Source organism: Neolamprologus multifasciatus, chromosome 5 (genome assembly GCF_963576455.1).
Source record: "Neolamprologus multifasciatus chromosome 5, fNeoMul1.2, whole genome shotgun sequence".
NCBI lineage: Eukaryota > Metazoa > Chordata > Actinopteri > Cichliformes > Cichlidae > Neolamprologus > Neolamprologus multifasciatus.
Genome location: NC_140443.1, coordinates 34,498,975 through 34,523,330, shown reverse-complemented (window position 1 = coordinate 34,523,330; position 24,356 = coordinate 34,498,975). Strand labels below are relative to the sequence as shown.

The 24,356-nt window shown below is 41.9% G+C and overlaps 2 protein-coding genes across 5 annotated transcripts in view; one reads left to right on the top strand and one right to left on the bottom strand.

Moving 5' to 3' along the window:
- Nucleotides 1-9,837, top strand: part of acad9 (acyl-CoA dehydrogenase family, member 9) — a 15,094-nt gene extending 5,257 nt beyond the window's left edge. The window contains exons 4-18 of the mRNA XM_085161090.1: nucleotides 963-1,069; nucleotides 1,153-1,253; nucleotides 2,571-2,649; nucleotides 2,735-2,906; nucleotides 2,994-3,067; nucleotides 3,148-3,223; nucleotides 3,312-3,382; nucleotides 3,470-3,589; nucleotides 3,671-3,799; nucleotides 5,134-5,213; nucleotides 5,366-5,492; nucleotides 5,567-5,644; nucleotides 6,534-6,662; nucleotides 8,584-8,656; nucleotides 8,952-9,837. Of these exons, the coding sequence (XP_085017216.1) occupies nucleotides 963-1,069; nucleotides 1,153-1,253; nucleotides 2,571-2,649; nucleotides 2,735-2,906; nucleotides 2,994-3,067; nucleotides 3,148-3,223; nucleotides 3,312-3,382; nucleotides 3,470-3,589; nucleotides 3,671-3,799; nucleotides 5,134-5,213; nucleotides 5,366-5,492; nucleotides 5,567-5,644; nucleotides 6,534-6,662; nucleotides 8,584-8,656; nucleotides 8,952-9,052 (1,517 nt within the window). The 3' untranslated portion in view covers nucleotides 9,053-9,837. The remainder of the gene's footprint in view (nucleotides 1-962; nucleotides 1,070-1,152; nucleotides 1,254-2,570; nucleotides 2,650-2,734; nucleotides 2,907-2,993; nucleotides 3,068-3,147; nucleotides 3,224-3,311; nucleotides 3,383-3,469; nucleotides 3,590-3,670; nucleotides 3,800-5,133; nucleotides 5,214-5,365; nucleotides 5,493-5,566; nucleotides 5,645-6,533; nucleotides 6,663-8,583; nucleotides 8,657-8,951) is intronic.
- Nucleotides 9,291-24,356, bottom strand: cfap92 (cilia and flagella associated protein 92 (putative)). Of its 4 annotated transcripts, none has more exons than XM_085161075.1 (17): nucleotides 24,227-24,356; nucleotides 24,046-24,138; nucleotides 22,293-22,529; nucleotides 21,958-22,139; nucleotides 21,565-21,781; nucleotides 20,919-21,038; nucleotides 20,731-20,826; nucleotides 20,457-20,641; nucleotides 19,483-20,318; nucleotides 19,167-19,361; nucleotides 18,238-18,502; nucleotides 17,992-18,156; nucleotides 17,233-17,415; nucleotides 16,773-16,923; nucleotides 12,015-12,232; nucleotides 9,552-9,703; nucleotides 9,291-9,460 (listed from the first exon to the last, which is right to left on the bottom strand). In XM_085161075.1, coding segments are annotated over exons 2-17 (3,294 nt in total). In that variant the 5' UTR covers nucleotides 24,047-24,138; nucleotides 24,227-24,356; the 3' UTR covers nucleotides 9,291-9,369. The 4 variants fall into 4 exon arrangements, 3 of the variants coding, with proteins under 3 accessions (XP_085017201.1, XP_085017202.1, XP_085017203.1); XM_085161076.1 differs by having other exon boundaries at nucleotides 24,051-24,138; XM_085161077.1 differs by lacking the exon at nucleotides 24,046-24,138 and having other exon boundaries at nucleotides 24,227-24,276.

Genomic DNA, 24,356 nt, shown 5'->3' with positions numbered 1-24,356 from the left:
CATTATCATGCTAAAAAATGAGGCAGTTGTCAATCAGATGCTTTCCAGATGGTATTACATGTGGTCATAAGCCCAGCCTCAGGAGGTTGCAAGCTAGTGTACACTTAGTGCCAGCCAAGACTGGATAATGGAAGGGTTGCATCAGGAACTACATCTGGCATCATATCTGTGCCAAATCAAATATGTAGCTGCACCCACTGCAGGGATTTAACTTCCCAGAACATTTTTTTTAATGTATGTCAGTTTAAAACAAAGCATTCATCTCGTGGCACTGCTGATGACAACTGTATGGTATTAGAGAGAAGCCCAGCAATCCCCTGTAATCAAGCACTTTGCAACTGTGGGGAGGAAGAACTCTGTTTTAATTGGCATATTCAGGCTCAGTGATGGCAGCCATCTGCTATGGCAGGTCTGGTGTTGAGGATAAACAGAAGACAGAAGATCACAGACTCTACAAACAGCTTTGTTTTACACATGGAGACATGAGTCCCAGAGCGCAGTTTAAAATACTGAAATACTGTTTGAATGGACTTTAAACATTTAACGTCATTACTTTATGAGTATATTAGTATGTTATCTGCTGTTAATCAGCAGCGTTTCAAGTATCAGGTCAGTATATTTGGGTGTATTTTATGGCACAAGAGGTTCAATTAAGCTCTCACACTTGACATCTAAATGGTACTCTGTCTGAGCTCAGCGCATAAATGCTTTAATGAACAGGTGGCATGCTGTTAGATTTAGATATGGTTCCTGCCTCAGTGCGGCTTCTACACGTACAGATTCAAGTCAAAGCTACATATCGACCGTAGTGGGGTTTCCCGGAAACATCACTACGATCCTGACTTCATCATGGCTCCACAGCTGTCTCTCTGACACATCCATGCTAGATGGAACTGCCCCACTGCGAGACACAGTGGGGCAGTTTCTGTTTTTATTGTTTATCATTTGTTTTTCAATCCCAGGGGGTCTTGGATTATCCCACACCATTTATGCACGACTGAATGAGATCATCGCCTTAGACGGCTCCATCGCCGTCACACTGGCTGCTCATCAAGCCATTGGACTGAAGGTAAAAAATACAATACTCTTACGGAGTTGTGTCTGCAATGTGGACAATCTGGAGGATTTGCTAACACATTTGTGGGCTCTCAGGGGATCCTGATAGCAGGCAATGAAGCCCAGAAGAAAAAGTATCTGCCCAAGCTGGCCTCAGGGGAGCACATCGCAGCTTTCTGTCTGACAGAGCCCGGAAGGTAAAGAACACCATGCACATGTCATCCGTTCTCCTCTGTGGCTCCAACTCTGCTCATACAGCAGTGAAGCACAGCCACAAATAACAGGTTATCTCTACACCCACTGGCCACTTCATTAGGTACACCAGTTGAACTATTATTAGAACAAATATCTGATCGTCCACTCACAAGGCAGCAACTCAATATCCGTCATTTAGGCATATAAGCTCGTTCAAACCCAGCATCAGAGTGGGGAAGAAGGGTGGTTTTAGTGGCTTTGAATGTGGCCTGGTTCTCGTATCTCAGAAACTACTAGGATTGTCTCATACAGCCATCTGTAGGGTTTAGTCAGAAAAGAACATAGCTCTATGAACCCTCTATGAACACACAACATTTTGAACCTTGAAGCAGATGTGGTACAACAGCAGAAAACCAGTGCGTCCCTCCTGTGAGCTAAGAAACAGAAAGCTGAAGCTACATTTCACACAGGTTTAACAAAGCTGGACAGGACAAGACCTGGTAAAACATCTGAGGTAGGCAGTGTGGCCCCTTTATTTTTGAATAAGATAACCTGAGAACGAGGTGACGTAGGTACAGCTACTGAAAATCTCAGACAAGCAGTTATCCTGGTGATCTGGACCTCAAAATCAGATGTCAGCTTACCTAAAAATCACATTTATTCTACATTTTCATCTACTAGGGGGCTGTGGGGTAGCCTGGCAACTGCCAGTAGTCTCCCAGTATGAAAACAGTCAGTGTGCGTCAGGCTCCATCCAGGTAACTTGCTGCAGTTTACATTTTAAACCCAGCAACCTGAAAATAAGCGGCTCAGCTGATTGTATCTGCAGGTTCATTCTCAGTCACTGCTCAGCGTTAACGCCCACAGGGCGCCAAACGGTAGTTAAAGATGGCAGTTACAGGATGCAGGACACTGAATCCTGTAACCATGATTACAGCCTAAATCTTAATCAGGACATTATTTAATCAAGATAAAGACTGATGTCACAGATGTTGAATCACTTCCCAATGACTTTAGAAATACTATGTATTTATAGAGACCATTAGCTGTTTGGATTGGACTCCACAGAAACACCCACAGAACCCGTGTTCCCACTTTTCCTTCCTCTGGTTAGTACTTGGTGATAAAGGCTCATTGTGTTGTTTGCTTGAAGTGAACTAAACAGTGAGGTTGTTTTCAAATCACTGCGAGCCAAAGTCATCATTGAAAACCCAATTAGATGCATCAGCCAGCGTTAACACAGTGATAATGGCATCTACGCCATGTGCCTGAGCATGTAGCTGTCTTTGCTCCACTGACACTCAGCCCGTCCGTTACAGTGGCAGTGACGCAGCCTCCATTCAGACCCGTGCAACCCTGTCTGAAGATGGAAAACATTACCTGATCAACGGCTCCAAGGTGAGAGGAACCGTTTCCACCAAGTTTTAATCCAGACTTCAACTCAGCCTCTGACTGAAGCTCCTGACTTGAATCATGTTGTCAGATCTGGATTTCAAACGGAGGCATGGCGGACATCATGACCGTGTTCGCCAGGACTGAGGTGGAAGTAGATGGTGTAAAGAAAGACAAGATATCTGCATTCATCGTGGAGAGGGCTTTTGGAGGGATCACCAGCGGCAAGCCTGAGGACAAACTGGGCATCAGGGGATCCAACAGTAAGCCTTTCATCAACACTTAAAGGCAGTTTGATAGACGCTGAGCCATTTTCATGTCATTTATGTTTCAACGCTGTAACCTTTCAGCCTGCGAGCTGTCCTTCGATAATGTCCCAGTACCAGTAGAGAACGTGATCGGAGAAATTGGGGGCGGATTTAAGGTAAGCTCTAAAGCCAGCTTCATCTGTCTACACAACGGAGATTCTGTAATATTTGTAAACATGTGCTGCGTGTCGAACAGATCGCCATGAACATCCTGAACTCGGGGAGGTTCAGTATGGGCAGCTCCTGTGCTGGAATGATTAAAAAGCTGATCGGTGAGCACTCAGCTGTTGTTTTAACTGGGTAGCAGTTGTGAGTGTTTTAAGTTTATTAAGTCTGGCTTCTCTGTCTGGCCTTCTGTAGAGCTGACATCTGAGTATGCCGCTACCAGGAAGCAGTTTAACAAAAGCCTGAGTGAGTTTGGTATGATCCAGGTATGCTCTCCCCTCACTTGGAAGCTTGTGACACCTTCCAGTCTGATCAGAAGTGACTAAATATTGTGATTTCTATGCTTTCTGTAGGAGAAGTTTGCAATGATGGCCCTCAATGCCTTCGTGATGGAGAGCATGGCATACCTGACAGCAGGGATGATGGACAGACCGGGCGTTCCAGACTGTTCTCTGGAGGCAGCCATGGTCAAGGTACCACTTGCTCTGTCGTCTGTGTTCAGGTGAAACTTTTATGAAACTACTCACGGTGTGTGTTCCTCATCTTCGGTACAGGTGTTCAGCTCGGAGGGAGGCTGGATTTGTGTGAGCGAGGCTCTTCAGGTGCTCGGAGGTCTGGGTTATACCAAGAACTATCCCTTTGAGCGCTTCGTCAGGGACTGCCGCATCCTGCCCATCTTTGAGGTACTCATACATAAGTGTTTAAACTCTGAGGGCTAGATATAGTCTTGGTTTGTGCTAGAGTGAAACCGTATGTATTTGTTTCCTTTTCAAAAAATGAATCTTGCCTGCCCTTCAGCTTTTTGCCCAGCCATAGTTAAGATGAACTCTGTGCCCCCCCTCACCTCTCCATGACACACATCAAAAAACTGTTAACAGTTCATTTGTTAAACCTTGTCTTCCAAACTGTAGTGCTGCCGCTACACTGCATCAAATCCCAGTATTTTTCTGGTCATTGGGAATTTGAATCTTCTGCTTAACCTTGTCAGGGTCGCTGGAGCCGATCCCAGCTGTCCCAGCTGAGGCAGGGTACACCCTGGACAGGTCACCAGTCTGTTACAGGGCTAACAACAGATAGAGACAAACAAACATTCGCACTCACATTCACACCTATTATCCTAACCCCACTAACTGCATGTCTTTGGACTGTGGGAGGAAGCCGGAGTACCTGAAGAGAACCCATACAAATATGGGAAGAACATGCAAACTCTACACAGAAAGGCCCCAGAACTGGAACTGGAATTGAACTCAGGACGTCCTTGCTGTGAGGCAACAGTGCCAACCACCGTGCTGCCAAATTTAAAATCCTTGTGTGAAAGATACTGGACTGTTGAGATGGTTCATTCTGTCAGCAACCACCAGGTGGCATATTTTACTGTTGAAACAAAGCTCTTAATCGATGAAATTGAAGTAAACAGTTAATTTTGAGGTGAAGCTCCAGACCCATCATTATCAAAGCCCCTCACTGTGTCAGTCAGTCACACTCACTGTTACTGATAGAAAGTTTAAAATTTGAAAACACAATGTAGCAAAATTCCCTGCTTTCCTACAGCAGACAATCCCACACACTCATACACGCACACCTGCGAGGTACAGTGCGAGGGAAGTTCAATGCAGCCATCCGTTCTTCGTTAGTCAGAGATAACAGGTTTCACTTTGGTGGTTATTGACTGTGCAGCTGAGGTCAGCTTGGTTTGTGTGTTCTGTGATTAGAATCAAGTGTATAAACATTTTCTGCATCACCAAATAAGTACATGTAACTTTACAGCTGGGCTTCATTTGTGATGCGAGTATGGTACAGCCTGCACGAATAAAACGCGCTCCCCCAGCAGACAATCAGCATTTCACCTAAGACATGCAGTAAATAAAAGAAATCGTTAAACCGTCACGTTTCCAGCTGATTTTGAAAGCGAAACATTGCCTGCTCACAACCGAGTTCTCTGTTCAACCATCAGAGAGCCACTTCCCGTGACACAGAAAACTCTTAACTTAAGTCCAATTCCACTGTTTGCTCACAGGGTACCAATGAAATCCTGAGGATGTACATCGCTCTCACTGGAATGCAGTACGCTGGCAAAATCCTCACAGGGAAAATAAAGTAAGAATCTGAAGGTGTTGTTGAGGTTTGAAGGTTTTTGCTTTTAAGTCCTACATCGCCCCTTCTGTTAGTTGTGTTGTGTTTACACTTCCTAAGAAAAATATGGAGCTGTTTGCCTGTGCTTAGAGGCACGTGGTTGTTTGTGCCCTCAGGGAGATGAAGAAAGGAAATATAGGTCTTGCGTTAGGCATGGTCAGCAAGAAACTGAGGACCTCGCTTGGAGCTTCAGTAGACCTCGGCCTGACGGGGAAAGATGGAGTGGTGCATCCCAGCTTGGAAGTAAGAGAATTGTGGTGTTAGATGAGTGAAGTGTTTTTTGTCGAGGCTCTTCAATCTTCTGTTTCCGTTTGCAGGACAGTGCAAAGAAGCTGGAGCAGAACATCAGCCTGTTTGGGTCGACTGTGGAGAGCCTGCTCTACAGATATGGAAAGGTAGCGTTTGATTCTGGAAAAGCAGCTGTGGGGCTTTCCAGTTTCTATGAGCAAATTTCCCATTCATCATGTAAATATAAAAGTTCATAATGAGCGGGGGTGTTTGTCTGTTACACAGCTGCTTCAAGTTGTGTTTTGCGACTGTGCTTTTGTAATCACAGCTTTACCCAAAGAAGCTATAAACCTTTTGGTAGCCGGATAGTTTCCCAGATTCTCAGTTCCTGTATCATTTGACTGGTTTAGATCCAGCACGCACAATCTTTCCTCAGAGGACTTAAATGTTTGCCAAGAGTTTGAATATCGAGGTTCAGGCTGCTTACACGTAAGAAAATAAGCAGTAAAAAGTTTAAAGGCTAACAGCACATGCAAATCATTTCTTCTTCTCTTTAATGATATTTTCAGGAAATTGGACAAAGCTATTAAAGAAGATGGTCTCATTGGAGGCAGGGTGGAGGAACTGATGCATTTAAGTAGAAAATTGTTGCTATGGCTCAAAGCCTTGACTAAATGAAAGGATGATTGAGCAACAAACCGTGCTCTAACAGCTCATGCTGTAATTGTACAGTAATGCTGAGTCAGTGTCATTACAGGACTGATTATCTGTAGTGTTACAATGCAGAGAAAACTCATTCCTTAACTGCCCATCAGCCCCAAGCTGCTATTTCACTCTGAAATCTAGATGGAAACTATGTCCGTTTATTCATTTCATTAGTTTTACTCACATGTTTTACCCATGGCAACAGGACAACAATAAAGCCCGATGCTAGTTAACCGTGTGCTTCTTCAGTTGCACAGTGACTTAACTAGGTTTTCGTCACTAAAATACAAAAGCTAAAGTTGAGGTAACTGTCCCTCACATGTCTCTCCTCCTCTCCCCTGATGATGTCAGAGCATAGTGGACGAGCAGCTCGTCCTGAAGAGGGTGGCAGACGTGCTGATCCACATGTACGCTATGACAGCCGTCCTGTCCAGAGCGAGCCGCTCCATTAGCATCGGCCTCAGGAATCACGACCACGAGGTTTGTACGCTCTGTGCACACTCACAGTTTAGAGGTCTCGCACACGCAGAATAAATATTCACATTGAACTTGTTTGTTTGCCACAACGAGAGCAGTTTTCCATCGATCTCATAGGATTTCTGTACACATCACTTCCTGTGTTTACGCTGTTTAAGGCTGACAGTAAACAGCTGCCTCACTTAGCCCACACTATAAGCATCGGTATGTTCACTGCAGAGCCCGCAGCAGCCCAGCTCACACCTACAGCGGCTGAGTTCATGTTTTCACGTGCGTGAGGAGTCGGTAAAGAATTGGAGTTTACACAACTGTAATTTCAGCTTGCGTCTTAGTGTTGGAGGAAAATGCAGCAGGTGAAATTTTGAGCCATGCCAACCACTTCTGGACAACATTTCAACACGAATGCTAGAGAACTGCTCATCCACATTTATCGTAAGAAACGAAAGACAAAAAGATTCAGATCAGATCGTGTTCACTTGTCCAGCTGTCTCTGTAGGACCCACTTTGAGTTTTCGACCGTCAGCATGAGGTTACAAGTTGTTTCTTTTGGCAGTGTTTCCCTTGAACGGCTCATTGGAGGGGCCTAACCGGACAAACTTTCTCAACGTATGACGAATCACATTCAGCAAAGCACTTACTCAGGTCCCCAGTAACACACATGCCACGTACACACGAAGTGGACCGGATGTAGAGCTTCCTGATTTATTAGTAAGATGCAAGAAGAAAATCTCCCAAACATGCAGTGCGGTCACACTCTGCTGTTGGCCAAACACTCAAGACTTTCACATTAACAGCAGCATAAAGCAGGATATGTCTCAGCTCTTTGAGGTGAATTACAAATTTAGTTTTAAGCCTTGAAGCAAGCCGACAAGCTACGAGTTGAATCGTGACCATGAAAAGCTTTGATTTTGAACGAGGGAACTACTAATCACATTTTGCGTCACACAGCCAATCTTATCAAATTTAATCCTTTTTCATTATCGTATTGTGTAATTGTTTTGAACACAGTGTTTGTGTGTGTGTACACAAAAGTCTACCCTAGTTATTGATATGATATAGTGCTTTATTTGTGAGTTTGATGGTTACCACCCAAACTGATGTTTGTGGCTAGACTATTTCTTTGACATCACACAGATGAGGTTTCTACAGGAGCTCATGTCATCATTCACACATTTCAGAGTCTAGCAGCTCGTAAGTTTACTTTGGATGGTTCCAGCATTACGGCTCATGATCAAAGTCCCCACGGAGAATTTGAATGTGATTTTTATTCCTCACTATTAGGCTCTATTAAATCGTATAATCTTATCTGGTGTGGTTTGTTTTGGCTGTTTTCACTTACTGCAGGACAGCGGTTCCTTCTGCAAACAATTAAAACAGCTCCACGTCTCTGTTATTCTCTATTTGTGTGTTTTTCTTTTTTTTTCTTTCACTTGCTGACGTGTTTAATTAGGCTTTTGATCAGCTTGTGTTTAGACTTGTTAAATAAAACCCGCCGTCACTTTTATTACTTTCACTTTACTATTTGATCGAGGTAAAAGCTGTAGCACACTACCTTCATTTGAACTGCGGTTGTTCCCGGAGCAGATTTAGGTGAAGGGCAGGACGATGGAGTGTAAAGACGACTGAAAGAGAGTCCTGTTCGTAATGAGAAACAGCGACGCAAAACAAAACCTCAACACAAAGACTTTAAGAAAGAAAGGCTTTAAAGAGGGCAGCGAATGCTTCATATTATCCTCTGTGTTTCAGACGGGCAGCGCTGTGCTGTCTCTGCACTGTAGTTAAAAGCCATAAATGTGAGAGTGCACGTAATACACCTTTGGTTTTCAGTAATTATGTGTACAATATTTGCAGATAGAGGTGCCAAATGTTTACAGTTCTGTCAAAACTGGATTCTTTGTTTACTGGTGTTGCTTTTTTTTTTTAGGTGCTGCTTGCAAACACATTCTGCAGCGATGCCTTCTTTAAGAACAATTACTGGATGGTTCAGCTGCAAAAACGTAAGTACAACACAAAACGGTAATTGAGAACAGCACCGTGATCCGTGTGGGACTTTTTTTTTCCTTCTTTCAGCAACATCTTAGTACAAAAGACTTGCATGTGTTGTGGAATTTCCCCACCAAACAGCACATACCAACACTGGAACCGCCCGCTGCTTTTCATTTTCACACCGTGCACTTTTTTTTAATGACCTCGAAGTAATGCAGAGCTAACCAGCGCTATGATCAAGTGCTGTGTTTACGTCTGATCGGAGTGCGTGGCGTGGTTTGTGATTCTTGTCTCAATTCGTTTCAGACTCTCCTGAGAACAACGATGCCAACATCAAGAAGATTGCCAAACAGGTCCTGGAGAACAGAGCCTACATCTGCTCTCACCCTCTCGAAAGAACTTACTGAGCTCTGCGCTGAGACCATAATACTGTTTCCTGTATTCTGATTGGACTATTTTGACCAGTCCCAATGATGCGTCTCCAATCTTGTATTAGTGGTTGTTTGTACATTCAGTAAAACATGAAGAGATTAATATTAGCCATTTTATATTAATAATAACTTAAGTGGGTCAGACTTCTACTCTGATGACTTTACATGAAACTCAATCCTAAGTACTTTTTCACTTTAATGCTATAATGAATAATTTTGCAGGATAGCAGTTTTAATGAGCCTGTTTGGACACCAGGTTTTCCTGAATGGCTGACTTTTACTGTTGTTTAATGCTACTTTTGAAACCTGAAGATGCTCTTCTCCCTGTCTGTCAGAGGCAGGGCAGTCCGCTTGTACAAAAATGAATGCTGCTCACAGAATCCACTGTAAGAGGAAACAGAAAAAAAAGCATATATTACTTCAGAAATCTTTCATTTCTCATGCATTTGCCTTTTCAAACAGCACTTGAGCTCACTTGTAGTGGTACTTGCTGTACTGAGAGTTGTGTCTGGGAAAGGCGTTTCTTCCCAGGCTGCAGGCCATGCATGGACCTGGAGTCAGAGACACTTTCTCCCGTTCCTCTGCTTTGTCGTCAGCAGCGTTCATCACGGACAGTTGAGGAAAAGGCTGTGAAACAAAATGCAGCTCTTGGGTCAAAGATTTCCTCAGTTAGGTGCAAGAAGAGCCACGACGATAAAAGAAAAACAAGTATACAAGATGTAAACTAAACATGTGTAGAATAAATGGCCTTTAAAGTTGCATTTTTGTTAACACTTTTGTGAACTGCTGTAGCTGGAAAAAAAATGCACGTGAAACTGTTATCTTACATGAGACTGCACCAACTACGCATGCTCCGCAAGTGGTGGACTTCAAGTGGACATCAAAGTAGCGTGACAGGACCTGGCCATCGGAGCCCCAGCTGTCTGCGTCCGCAGTGGATTATAAACTAGGCTTAATGTGTTTTTGATTGATTGATTGATTGATCATACTTTATTCATCCCGAGGGAAATTGGGTTAAGGCTGCCAGCCGTGCCAGCACCATCACGATTTTGTCACTATGGCTAGTTTCTCCTTCCATAGCAACCTCCTAAACAAGAAGCGCTAGCTTCTGGACTTCACTGAGGTACCACCTTTGCTAATTTAAGGGAGTGAACCAGACCTCTAGTCCATAATTGTCTAATCTAGCAAGTTTGTGCTCCAAATTTGGAGAGTGAAATTATTCAATTTTATTTATACAGCGTGAAATCACGAAAGCTGCTTCAAGGTATTGCAAGGTAGACCCTACAATAATACATACAGAGAAAAACTCAACAATCCTATGAGCCCCTATGAGCAAGCACTTTGGTGACAGTGGGAAGGAAAAACTCCCTTTTAACAGGAAGAGACTATGGCTACGTTCACAGGCGAAAGCGCATCAAATCTGATTTTTTTGACCCTATGCGACCCATATCCGATCATGGTATGACAGTGTGAACGGCACAAATCCGATATTTTCAAATCCGATCTGGGTCACTTTCATATGTGGTACTGAATCCGATACATATCCGATGTTTTAGAAAGCGACTGCTGTTTGAACGGTCATGTCGCATTAAATCTGTCTTTTATGTCACTGACACGAGACAGACGCCAATTATCAGAGCCCGAGAAGACATCGTGAACGCTTCCTGGCCATCCCGTGTAGATGTCAGTGAAACTGTTGGGAAGACAACGTTGGAGAAACGTGAACATTTTATTTGTACTGTATAATCTGCAGATTCTGACAGAAATCTGCAGCTATCCTTTGAAGCACCGCTCCTCTAAAACAGCAATAAGGATCATTATTAGGTTATTTACATTATTATGTAAATAACAAAATAACTTAAAGCAAAAATTGGGAAACTTAAAGTCCGAAGTCTTTATATTAAGGGCCATCAGTCAAACAATATTGTTTGCTCTGGGTCTAAACAGAGCGCGTTGTGTGTGACGTCATCTTTTGCGCATGCGGCCGCTTTGAGCGTTCACACTAGAGCGCGTTTGCTGTCACATTTTATTTGTAGTGTGAACGAGCAGACAAAAAAATCGGATTTGATCAAAAAATCGGAATTGATCATTAAGACCTGCAGTGTGAACGTAGCCTAAGTGTCAATAGACACACAGTGAGTGAGAAAGGTGACTGAAGAAGAAATGCTCAATGCTTTGTGGGAATCCCCCAGCAAGATACACCTATAGGGTCACCTGATCCAGCCCAAACTATATGCTTTAGCAAAAAGGAAAGTTTTAAGCCTAAACTTAAAAGTTAAAAAATACCTCAATTCCAAACTGGAAGCTGGTTCCACAGAAGAGGGGCCTGAAAACTGAAGGCTCTGCCTCCCATTCTACTTTTAAATACTCTAGGAATTATATATTAAAAGTAGTATTTTATTAATATTAGATTCATTGAGTGTTCATGTATTACACCTGTAAAGTTTTGTGTTGCTGACCAAGCATTAACTGATAATCTCACCCTCTTGTCTGGTATGGTGACTTCAGGGTCCCACAAAAAAAAAACAAAAAATGCATCTTTGACACAGGTGACTTCACAGTTTTATATACAGCCTATGCTATTTGAAACTGAACCATCTAAAATATGAAAGATTTATCCAATAGTAATAAAAAAAAATCTTGATTATCAAGCCGTTTGTCATGAGAGTATTATTGTAACCCTTGAATAAACACAAATGCAGGTCTGTGAAATAAATAAAACACTTTATAGTCATGAATAAACACACCTAGCTGCTCGTTTGTTAAGTGCCTCTAGCTTCAGCTAATCCAGTCACATACAAGAGTTCTGACCTTAACTTTCCCTTAATGATCAGTTTTAGTTGTCTGCATGGTTATTCTGAAGGCTTTTCATGTTGTTGAGCTGTACTCTTTTGTACTGAATTCTGAGTGCCACTTGGAATGAGTGGAAATGCTGTACCTTAAGCATCATGCCTGGTTTCCTCAGTGAATATTTCTTTGGCAGATCTTTCAGTATATCCTGAGTTCTCTCCAGGTTTCCTTTCATGTGACACTTGAATTGTTGGACGGGGCTGTTGTCTGCTGAGTTAATGTTGCTGCCGTCAGGAAGCAGCTGCTTCTTCCAGCGGCTGTACTGAGCTCTGGCTGCTTGGAGCTGCTCCTGCTGGAGACGATCTCCTGAGGATCAACAGCGCACACGCTTAACTCTGTGGATCAACAACTCCAAAGAGTTCACCCTGTAAACTTCATACAGCTGATAAACTTAACAGGCGTGGTGTGGTTTTAGCTTACAACAGAGTTGGAAAAATATAACATGGCACACATTAACGAGTAACTCTGTACACTGCTGAGATCAATTAAGCTTCTGGCCGACGAAATTTATTCTCCAGCTCAGTCTGGGAGTGTGTTACTCAGCAGCAAAGACTTCTACTGGCTTAAATATCTGCCATCTGGAGCTTCAATCAACATGGATCAATACTGGCCGTAGTACAGTGAAAAAGCTTGCAGCGTAGACAGACATAGGAAAATCCACTCTTAGATATTCTGTGCTTTGCTAGATGTTGGCTTTGAGACTATAGGCTGTAACTGTCACATGATGTATGCTCCCATGTTTTTGTCTGCTTTTAAAAATGAAGCTGAGCCTAGTCTTCTCATGAAGTTGCAGACAAACTGCAATAAAGTTGCAGACAAACAGTTCGTGAGTGGAGAAAAGTAAAAGTGCATCACAGCTCCACCGAAGACTTGACAGACTGAAAAAGACAACATTTCAACCCCATCAGAATTACAACAAGAGGCCCAAACGGTGACATTATTACACGCACTTTTGTGAATTCAACTAAACTTCATATGGTCTTCTGACAATGTGTTTCTCTGTCTCACTTAATATTAAGGCATTTCTGGACATATGTATTTGAAGTAGGAGAGCTATCCCTGATCTGCACTTACATATCTAATTCACAGTGTCCCTGAACAAAACACATACATGAAACGTAAGCACACCGTAAGTCTCATTAAATGTTACCAAACATGTAACTCACTCGAGATCATAACTCATCTCATAGTGCTGAAATCTAAGAAATATGTTTTTTGTTAGTTGGACAGATCACAGATCTGCCTTTGTGCCACAGGAAAATAGTTCCATGGTGGAGTTACATCTGAAAGGAAAACTGTCTATTGAAAATGCATTAAAGATGTTGCCCTCTGTTGTGAATGTTTAAAACCTTATTGGAGTGCTGTGTTGTGGTTTTTGTGAACTGCTTTCATTTGCCGTTTGTTTATTTCTGTCTGACAACCTGCTGGCATGCCGGGATACATCATCCACTGGAACCACTGTGTCTAATTTCCAACTAATATAAAAAAATAATATTTAATCATTATTATGTTCATATAAATAGGTCACTTACTACATACTTTTTTCCTTAAACTAATTCTTGGGGGCTTTGTTTTGATCAGAATCAGGAAAATCCATGTAGCACTACGTCAGCAGTACAGCTTTAAATGAAACCTTGTGGTTTCATGACATGCTTGTATACTGAGTTAGTGTCTGCATCACTTGTGAACTAAAGAATTGTGGGATTTTTCACCTTTCTGAAAGGTCAAAAAGGACCCTCTTACACAAATAAAATAGATAAACTAGTCTCGGTCAGATACCAGTCAAGCACAACATTATGAGCACCTGCCTAGTATTCAATTCAATTCAATTCAATTTTATTTATATAGCGCCAAATCACAACAAAAGTCGCCTCAAGGCGCTTCATAGATACAGAGAAAAACCCAACAATCATATGACCCCCTATGAGCAGCACTTTGGCGACAGTGGGAAGGAAAAACTCCCTTTTAACAGGAAGAAACCTCCAGCAGAACCAGGCTCAGGGAGGGGCGGGGCCATCTGCTGTGATTGGTTGGGGTGAGAGAAGGAAGACAGGATAAAGACATGCTGTGGAAGAGAGACAGAGATTAATAACAGATATGATTCAATGCAGAGAGGTCTATTAACACATAGTGAGTGAGAAAGGTGACTGGAAAGGAAAAACTCAATGCATCATGGGAATCCCCCGGCAGCCTACATCTATTGCAGCATAACTAAGGGAGGATTCAGGGTCACCTGGTCCAGCCCTAACTATATGCTTTAGCAAAAAGGAAAGTTTGAAGCCTAATCTTAAAAGTAGAGATAGTGTCTGTCTCCTGAATCCAAACTGGAAGCTGGTTCCACAGAAGAGGGGCCTGAAAACTGTATTGTGTTGTTCCCCCCCTTTTGCTGACCCATCATCAAATCCATTACACACCTGAAGGTGTGCTGTGGTATCTGAGCCAAGATGTTCGCAAAGGATCTGGGGAAGGTTAAGTCAAGAGCTCAAACTCATTGTTGTGACTCAAAAACTATTTCTGAATCATTTTTTCTTTGTGGCAGGGTGGATTATGGTCTGCAGCAATGAGTGTAGGAAGGAGCGCTACCGCCGGTCATTCTTACAGCAGCTGTCAGACTCTATAACACAGTTTAACATCCTTTGCTCATCTTACTCACCAGCTGTTTGTTCACTGTACATTTTATACATATCCCTGTACAAGTTTTCTCTACATATTTCTGTACATTGTTACCTGTATATACGAGCTTCAGTTGCTTATGTATATAGGGCCACTTTGTGTCTTCCTTTTATATTTTATATTCCCCTTGCTATAAGAGCTGTGTAACACCGAAATTTCACTTTCTATTCTGTTCTATTCTATTCTATTCTAACTAGTTAAAGTCAGGGTGATATTTCTCTGGACCAAGGGAGTCTGAATAGAATGTCCCAGACTAGGGCTGTTCGATGTAACAATATATATCGGATGAGGATATAAAAACATCTATCGTTTAATTTTACACTGTCGTTTGTTTCGTGCTGTCACAAAATAATTTTATCGGTTTTCAGCGTTATTTTGTTATCGTTTTTATCGTTAACTCGGTTTTCCTGGGTCTTTTCACGTGTGTTATGAATAAATCTTTTTTTCGGTACTAGTTTTATTTTGTTGTATTTATCCACGACACCTTAAAGGCCGGTCCGTGAAAATATTGTCGGGCATAAACCGGTCCGTGGCGCAAAAAAGGTTGGAGACCGCTGGGTTAAAACACTGGACTCCAAGTACACGACGCCCAGCTGGAAACACTTCACGCAAGTCGAGCTGCCCGAGATTCACAGAATTTACAGAAAATGTTAAATTTTGTGATTTATATCGTTATCGGGAAGATAGATGTCTTATATTGGGATATGAGGTTTTGGTCATATCGCACAGCCCTATCCCAGACTAATACACAAGAACGGTCAAAGAAAAATAAAGATAATGTTTTGGAATGTCCAAATTAAAGGTGTGACCTTAATCAAAGAGAACTGTTGAGAAATAACAGGAATGATGAATGGACTAGTTCTTATATAGTGCTCTGCCTGTCTCATTCGCCCATTCTTTCTATGCTTAAGCCCTGTCTCTCTAAAGCTGGGGGGTCAGTATCATGTCCAAGGATATTTAGCACTCAGACTGAAGTACTTCCAAGGATTGAACCATCAACCGCTCAATTAATAGATGACCTGCTGCTACAGCTGTCCCAGTTATACTTGAAAAAAGGAACAAGTATAATTATCTCTACTTGGAAATTGTATATTTACACAATTGCTGAGGGGTTTGTGAGCTTTTTCTTGCAACTGTAACTACTTTAGTGCAGATCATGGATTTTGTCTGTTTCTCAATGAACTCCACAATACTAGTAAGATGAATGCAATAAAAATCCTCAGGTACAAACACTAAGTTCCAGATGATGCTGCAGTCAAAACACAGATGTAACCACATTGTTTCAATTATGACCATTCATTCATTTCTACCATCCTGCAGCAGAGCATGCCATGTGAGGCTGCATATTACATTTTTAGTAAGATTCAGTCATTAATCTACACACTTCAGATCTGTCCTTTTAATTGCTAAAATTTACATCTTAATATTGTCTACAATACTTTGCCTCACAGAGTTCAGGCTGTGCTGAAGAATAAAGGTGGTCATACAAAATACTGACTTCCAAGTGGATGAGAAATGTCTGTTTTTGCCTCATATAAAGTATTTCCATGTATATTTGAACATGTTTTGCTTCTCAAACAGCTCAAGACCTTTGCACAGTACTGTGTAACAGATATAGTACTACAGAAAAGAGTAAGACATGTACATAAGTGCCACTTCTCTGAAGACACATCTGCAATAAAGACAGTGAGGCCAGCCACAAACACACCTCTGTCCATGCTTTTCATTTACAAACTTGACACGGCGCCTCTTTAGTAAATCCTGACAATAAATGTTCAACCCTAAACGTTGGTTTTACACTTTAGTAAATCTGGATTTCCATTTGAGGAACCAGAGTCTAAACAAAAAGATTCACATAGACAGTGAGGTTGTGCTTTCCAAGAGTTCAGGAACTCTGATGATGCACTGAATCTACAGTGATTGGTCAAATATGCTAGATTTTTTTCTCCTGTTATTTTTAAATACTACATCTGCCAACACATTAAGTTTGTTCGTGTATGGTCTTAATGATGGAGAAAGATTTAATGATACTGGGACTGCAGGCAAAGTTCAGACATTCAGAGGAACCTTGTTGTGCTTTGGACTCTTCAGAGGGTAAATAAGCATTTGAAGGCACTTAAAGATCCTGCACTTCAGCTATTAAGTAATTTAAGTTCCTTAATTGTGTCCATACCAGCCAGGTAGATGGTCACGGGAGAGGTGCTGAAGAATCGGGGAGGTTTCCTGTAGAGCTCAAAGTCCTCCGAGTGTTGAGTCCAGGGCCATGGGTCGCGTGAAAGTGGGGGTTTCAGTGTGTTGGCATGTAGGATGTTCTCCCTCCACGGCTGGAAGCACACTGAATTATCAACTACAAAACACTATCATCACATAACTTTTGAAGATTAGGCAGATGTTTCAAAGAACTTACAAATGTTTTCTTACTGCCATTGGATAATAAATAATTGTGTGCTCACGACAACTGAAGCAACAGAAGGGCTAATATTATTAGTCATGTCATATTACATGCTATTCTATACCTAACCTAAACATGCTGGCTCATGGTCACGGTCATCCTTGTCCCATGTGTATTCATAGTAATACCAGTAAACCTAGTATTTCTCTTCTGTTGCACAGTACTTGCAAATGAACTTTACCTTTCTCAGCTCTTCCACACGAGCTTCATCTGGGTGGTTAGGGTGCACTTTGGACTTGCTCGTGCTAATATTCCAAAATGTAGATGTAGAAGAAGATCTAGTATTGGTTTTCCATGGAATGTCTCCCGGGTCCACTGTTGCACTGTTATACCGTTGACTGTAGGTAAACCTGCGCCCAGGCACCTGAGGCAGTCAGAAAAATTACTTAGCTTCATTATGTTCATTATGTATAGACTATTCTACAAGCTAGAATGACACCGTGTGTCAGAAAAGGTTGAAAAATACATTTAAAGATACACAAAGTCATTCTTGAGGTTATTTAATAGAAAAAAAATGTTGTACTCATAAATATACATTGATTAGGTTTGTGTGTAATTACATTTATTCCATTAAAAATACACAGGCGCAGGTGCCGGTTGGATCCCCGCCATCTGGAATACAGCGGCCGAGGTGGATAGCACCATTCCGCCTAATCACATTTTATGTATAAGGCTAATAATCGGCCACATGTGTAGCACACCTCATAAGTTATTTTTAAATGACTCTGTTAACGAGAAAGCAGTGGTGGAAGACGAGAAAAACCCAATGTTAATGACAATATTTTATGTGTTTGTGATGTGATTGGAAAAGCTGGTAAAATCCATGAGATTGTACAGACAGAGGGCTTTCTTACAATGGCATTGTAAGAACACCTTACAATGGTACTTTCTGGGTACCATACTATACTCTGATATGTTAGAGACAGCATGCTACACACACCTTGGCCATCTCTTTGCAGAGCAGTTCCCTAGCTCGCTCATTTGAGTTGAAGGTCTGGATGCTGTAGTTGTGTGCTGCTCCTCCTGCAGCCATGTCTATCCTTAACACTGCAGCCTCTGGCTTCTGCAACTGCTCTCTCTGCTCTTGCACCTTTTTAATATTTTCCTGGAATATAATGATACACATGACTGGATCTGTTAATAAAACGCTTCAAGTAAGTGCATAGTACTATAGGATATCACAAACCTCAACAAAGTCTTTCAGCTGCTGGAGAGGCCTGTTCTGTTTCCATGTGATGTACTCTGTGTTATGTGTGCTGATGGGCCCATGTCTTTTCATGCTGATAGGCAGAGTGGGAATGCTCCCTTCAGTGTTTGCCCGAACCCTTTGCTCCCTCTTCTCAGCATATAAACCAAATACACTGCTCAAGCTGAGAATCATGTCAGCTGAGGGGAACAGGTTGTACTCCACCACCTCTTTAAGCTGCTTCACTTGACAAAGCTGGCTTAACCTAAGAAAAAGGATAAATTACACAATTTATACATTTTATACCGAATTGTTTGTTTTATATTTGACATATTCATTTTGATCCAAGGCTCCTTTACTAGCCAACTAACCAAAGACTAGAGTCTTTTCAGATCAAGTAAATCTGACTCTGAAACTGAGCACACCACACAGTCACTGTATACATAAAATGTAAAACAAAACAAAACAACAAAAAAATGCCAAATATCCAGTATAAGGTGGAAGCAGTCAGTCAATGTGAACCTCTCAATAAGACATATGCACATTTTTGCTAGCTGTCAGCTCATTGTTCTGGTTTAACAGCTTTGCTCTTTTTCTGTTTACTCCCATTAACTCTGATTTTCAGGTGCAGCGGTTTTCTTTACTGGCAACCCTTTACTTTATTAAATGTAGGCTCCAGATTGTAGAACAAAACAGTTGGGGACTACCCGATTAATAGAGAACAGCAGTTAACTTTAACTTGAGGGCTTGATATAAATAGAAGCTGGTGAAGACCAAATCATATTTAAAAAGGGACTGAGCTTTGGAGTTACACACACCAAGTAGCAATGTGGTTTCCAAAAAACACGTCAAATCGAAAGCTAAGGTTGTTCTGGCTCATCCTCCCACCACCATTATTCACTTCAAATAAATATGTCTAATTCAGCTACCTTGACAAAGCCTGAAAGCAGGGTTGGGGGATCGTGCCTCTAACGTAGATCTGAGACTTTTTCATGATGGTCTCCAGTGACTGACTCAGATGGATAGGACTCAGGCTCATGTCTAGTGAGTCATAGATGCGTCTGAAGAAAACCAGGTTTGAATTATACAGCACTGTCACCTGCTCCTCCTCACTCCCACGTAGCCTGCAAAACATCACACAAACTACAGCACCCTCAATGCAATCTCAACACTTTATCCAGCAGGCAGCACAGGTGAAAATTATTAACACCGGCTGTTGGGACAAGACAGCACGGGTTGGCTTACTTCATAGGAACGGCTTCCCAGAGTCTCTTCACTGTTTTTTGTTTGAGCCCTTCAAGGACAAAGATGTGGGTCTTCTTATCTATCACATGAAACCCTGAAACAAAATCCAGATCCTTGGTCTCACTGTGCTCGAAATTCATTCGATAATTTGACAGGGCTGTCTCTATGTTTTCCACTGAGCGTGAGCCCAGATGGAAAGCTGCCGCATTGATTTGCAGTATCTCCGACCTCAGCTTGGTCATCGCAGAGGAGTTGCTGCGTCCAAAGATGTAGACGATGCGGCCAAACGGACCCTTACAGGAGTCCTCATCACAGCTGTCATTCTGAACACTGAATGGGTAAGTTATCTCGACTTTGACTTTGAGTTGAGAATTGGCAGCGTAATAATGGCCTTGTGGCATTGGCTTCTCTGACATCTTCCTCTTGTGTGGGCTTCGCTCCCTGTCCGGTAGCAAAGGGCTGCATTTAACTGGCAAGCACACCTTTAGACTTTTCTTCCCCAGCAGTAGCTCAGAGAGGTTTAGTTTTGCAATACCATGAGGATTAATGGCTGAAGACTTCTGCTGTAATACCGATCCACCGAACTGGATGTCATGCTCTGACGTGGTCCCAAGTGTCTGCGTTTTCAGCGCTTCCGATTTCTGGTCACGATCATGAACCTCTATCTCCAGAGGTGGACCGGATAGGAACTCGTACAGCTCTTTACGACTCATCAAACCAGTCAAGATTACATTCACATCTCTGAAGTAGATGTTGGTGTCCTGCTTGTGATACTTTGTCCTGTGTTCATTTAAATTATGGAACTTATACTGGCAATAAACGGGCATACATTTCTCCTGAAAAAGAAATCATCCAGAAAATGACTCAGAGCTGAAAGTTGAAACCACTGCCCACTATCAGAAAGGGCAGACTGAGTAAGAAATGAATTGAACACATAGAAAGGTGTCAAAACTAAAACGATGTGTACATCCCACCTGTAGGACGTGAAAAGGCACTGACGATGAAGGCAGCGAAGTGGCTGACAAAATTGTGATAACAAGTGGATTGAGTTCAGCCTTCAGTTGGTCTGACATCAGTGGTTCATCCAGAGAAATGTTGAAGATGATCTCAAAAACCCCAGAAGAACAGACTGGGATGTTCTCAGTCAGTGAGTTCTCACCTGACAGTCAGAAAATACAAGCTTACATAAGAAAATAGGAACAGTGCTTTGTTTTCAGCTGACCAGCACTGGTCCAGGCTGTGACTCACCTGCCAACAAACAAACAGGGCTGATTTCAAATGATGCAGTGCCACTATCTCTGATGGCCTCGAGGTCATGATAGTCACTCGAGGTTTTTTCAAAACCTGTTTTAAGTTTGAAAAAATGTATTCATTAAGAAGTATAAAAGTATGACACACTGATATACATAAAATATTCATTGTTGTAATGCACACACCCGTTTCTGGTCCCACATCTGGACTGAGATCAACACAAAAATTGCTTCTTTGTCTTTTAGATGTGTGTGTCTTATTTTCACACAGGCTCCTCAGCTTGTTCACCATCGTCTCAATACAACCTGAGTAAAAATATAAGGTTCATAATTCCATAACACAATAGGAGGCTTTTTCCTGGCTCACACCGGGTTTCCGGGCTTTGGATGGTGACTAATCACAGAGACTGTGTTTCCTTACTTAACAGACGTCTCTGTAGTCCCCTGTAATTTCTGGCCATTTGATTCTTGAGTCAATTGAAGCCCTTGTAAATCAAACTGGTTAAAGCATTTCTATCCCTCTAAAGACAAGTGTGTCATGTTTGATACACGAGTTTTTGTGATTATAAATTGCCAATGGGTGTGGTTGGCTGCCAGTCTCTTTGTGCTAGAGACAGCAAATCTGTCCAGGCTGTACCCTGCCTCTCGATCTATGATAGCTGAGGTAGGCTCCAGCCCCCTGCGACCCCAATAAGGATAAGCGGAAGAAAATGAATGGATAGAATTTTCTGGCGATTACTTCATGGTTCAGACAGAAAGCTGAAAACTCTTTTTATGCTGAATAGGTGTAATATTTTGATCCTTTTTAAGAAAATTGGAAATGGATGCTCACCGCACTCTGTGTCATCCTCAGACAGCTCCTGTGACAGTCTGAAGGCTCTGACTCTTTCGTAGCGGGCTTGGCTGCACAGTTTATCCTTAGTGTTCCAAATCTGAAGCCTGATCTTATGAGGTAGAAGACTGATGAGCACATCCCTGTTGAGTCCGATGTTAAACTTCTGGGCCCAGCCAACCCAAATCTGATCTCCCTCAAGCCACGTTCTTAGAATCTGTTCACATTTATTTTTGCATTAGACAAACTCAAAGTTGTATTCAACAGCAGCCTGAGCAGTCAACTATTCACCGTAACTCTACACCACGAGATACTCCCATCCACTTATGATGTTCATGACTTGTTCATTAATGTCACACACACACATACGCAAACAAAGAGGATCCTATTTACCTTGCACTCGTCTTCTCTGTATATTTTTGCTGCCGGCCCAAATACTAGTATGTCGACTTTAACCGTCTCAGTATCACCTGGCAACAATTTGTATTCAATATGATAGCAGCTCTGAGCTTTGTGGACCGACACATTCTTTGTTTTCATTGCTTTCTCAGAATCTTCAGGAGCACTGACTTCCCCTGCAAGAGGCCAAATGTGCAGGAATGAGATTTAGAATCAAAACACTATTACATTACAGCAGATATGTAGAGCCTGTCAAATTCAACCGTCTCACTCTGACCATCTAAACAGAGATAATAATAATTGTTTATATGTTCTGTGGACCATCTTACCCTGTGGAACGGCTAGAGCTATGTAAACTGTCCATGTGACGTAGGCACTGTCATCTGTTTGCACTTTAATATCCTCATATGAATCGATGCTGGACAACAGTTCAGTCCCATAGACGAGGATTTCTTCTTGTTCTTTCTCTGAAATGTTTTCGTCATCACAGGTTGGGTTACAAACACTCTTCTCTGACATGCTGCCTTTTGGGTCAGACTTTGCTGGAATAGTTTCCCTGGAAAACACTGAAAGAAAACAGCAAATGAAGCTACGCCAAAAGCTTTTGGGATTTTCATACCTGGATGATTGAGCATGCATCAAGACAAATGATGATACATTTTACATGGAAATGTGTAATTGTGAGGAAGCAGCTTATCACAATCCTAGCCCAATCCCTTGCTTGACCGCGATGCTGAGTGGATCAGGCAGTTTTCTTATGCAGGGGGGTTTGACGCCAAGGTCTGGCTCCACTTGTCTCTTTGAAAGAAAGAGTTGCTGCAAATCCAAACTGTTCTGTGTAATCAGGTTTATCTTGTGATGTAACATTTCTATCCTGATGAAAATGCCTCATCCACAGTGCACAGAGGCTCACTGATTGGTTTGATGAGGACAATATGATTCACAGATCTAAAGCAAGATGGAAGGTTTTAGATAGAGCTCTCCACTACCCTCATCAGACAACCAAATGAGAGAATATCCTTTGTTAGACTGGTTTTCAGCCTTCAAGTAGCACAGAGGAAAAGCAGAGAATCAATATACAGGCCTGATGTGTTCATGGAAAGATGACCCAACACTTTAATGATACACTGTCCTTTGTGTATCATTGCGTATCATGAATTTGTCCTTTGACACATGTTTATGAAACAGGTATAAAACTAAAAATATTCTTACTTATTTATTCCCGGAAAAAAATGCCAAGCAAACAATCTAGAGCAAGATGCTTGACTACATCTTAACGACACTAATTTTAAGTAACAGAAACAAAAGCTGACCAATACCTTGATCTCAATAACCTTTAATAAGCAGATTTGAAACACTAATACGAGTGTAACAATTTCCAAAAAAAATATGTTTTGGTTCGCACTGAAGTAGATGAATTAAGGAGTGAATGAAACTTTTTCTTACAAGCTTGATCCCTTGATAACATGGAACATGAACAAAAAATAGACTCCTTAATTGTTACTGTTATGTACATATTTTCAGTTCACTAAATACCTAAATCATTTTTGAGAAAACTATTCACCTGACCAGTACACCCTGACACAGATATCAGTGTGGTATGTGCAGTTGGAATTGGGAGATGATATAACTGATGTTTTTCTTGCAGTTTGTGGTGTTGGTTTCAGAATTATCACAGCCCCACAAACAAATCAGAGATTACTGAGAGATATCCTTATTAAACAAAAGCACAGTAAGTAAGCAACTGAGTTGCATTGTCAAATGTCAAGATACACAAGGGATTAATTACTTATCTAATTGTTCTTGAAGGAAATCTAACTGGAGAGAGTTGGTCCAACCTGTACGTGTGCCATCGCCCTGCCATGTGGCTATTTCAGCAGGACAATGGCCGCCACCCCCACCCAGAGTACCGTAGGTCTTTCTGGCTCAGGTTCGTACCCAGAAACAGCCAGCACTTAGTCCCAATTATTCATGAAAGGAAGTTTCAAATTTGAGTACAAAAAATTTATTTCAGTTTTGCACGGCAATTTCCCCATAATGTGTAACAGGCCTATAAATATTACAGATTAATTATTAGCATACTTTACCGCCTTCGCTCCGTGTCTTTCGTCTTCGATGAAGGTTAGCTTACAGCTTTCTGCAGCCTTTAGAGTCCATTAACTTCAGCGTCACTCACTGTAAACCCGTGACCATGACAAGAGTTTACATTATATCTCAGTTTATATAAATTACACAACGAAACGACATAAAAAGTTTAACCTACGTGATTTTCAGGAGTGCAACGCATGGTGACAACGCAGCGGTTGTCCATGGCAACGGCTGTAGTGAAGGACGTCAAGTGTACCCCTGCCCTCGCGCGCCGTCAGATAAGGAGGCAGCGTCTTTTCCTTCGC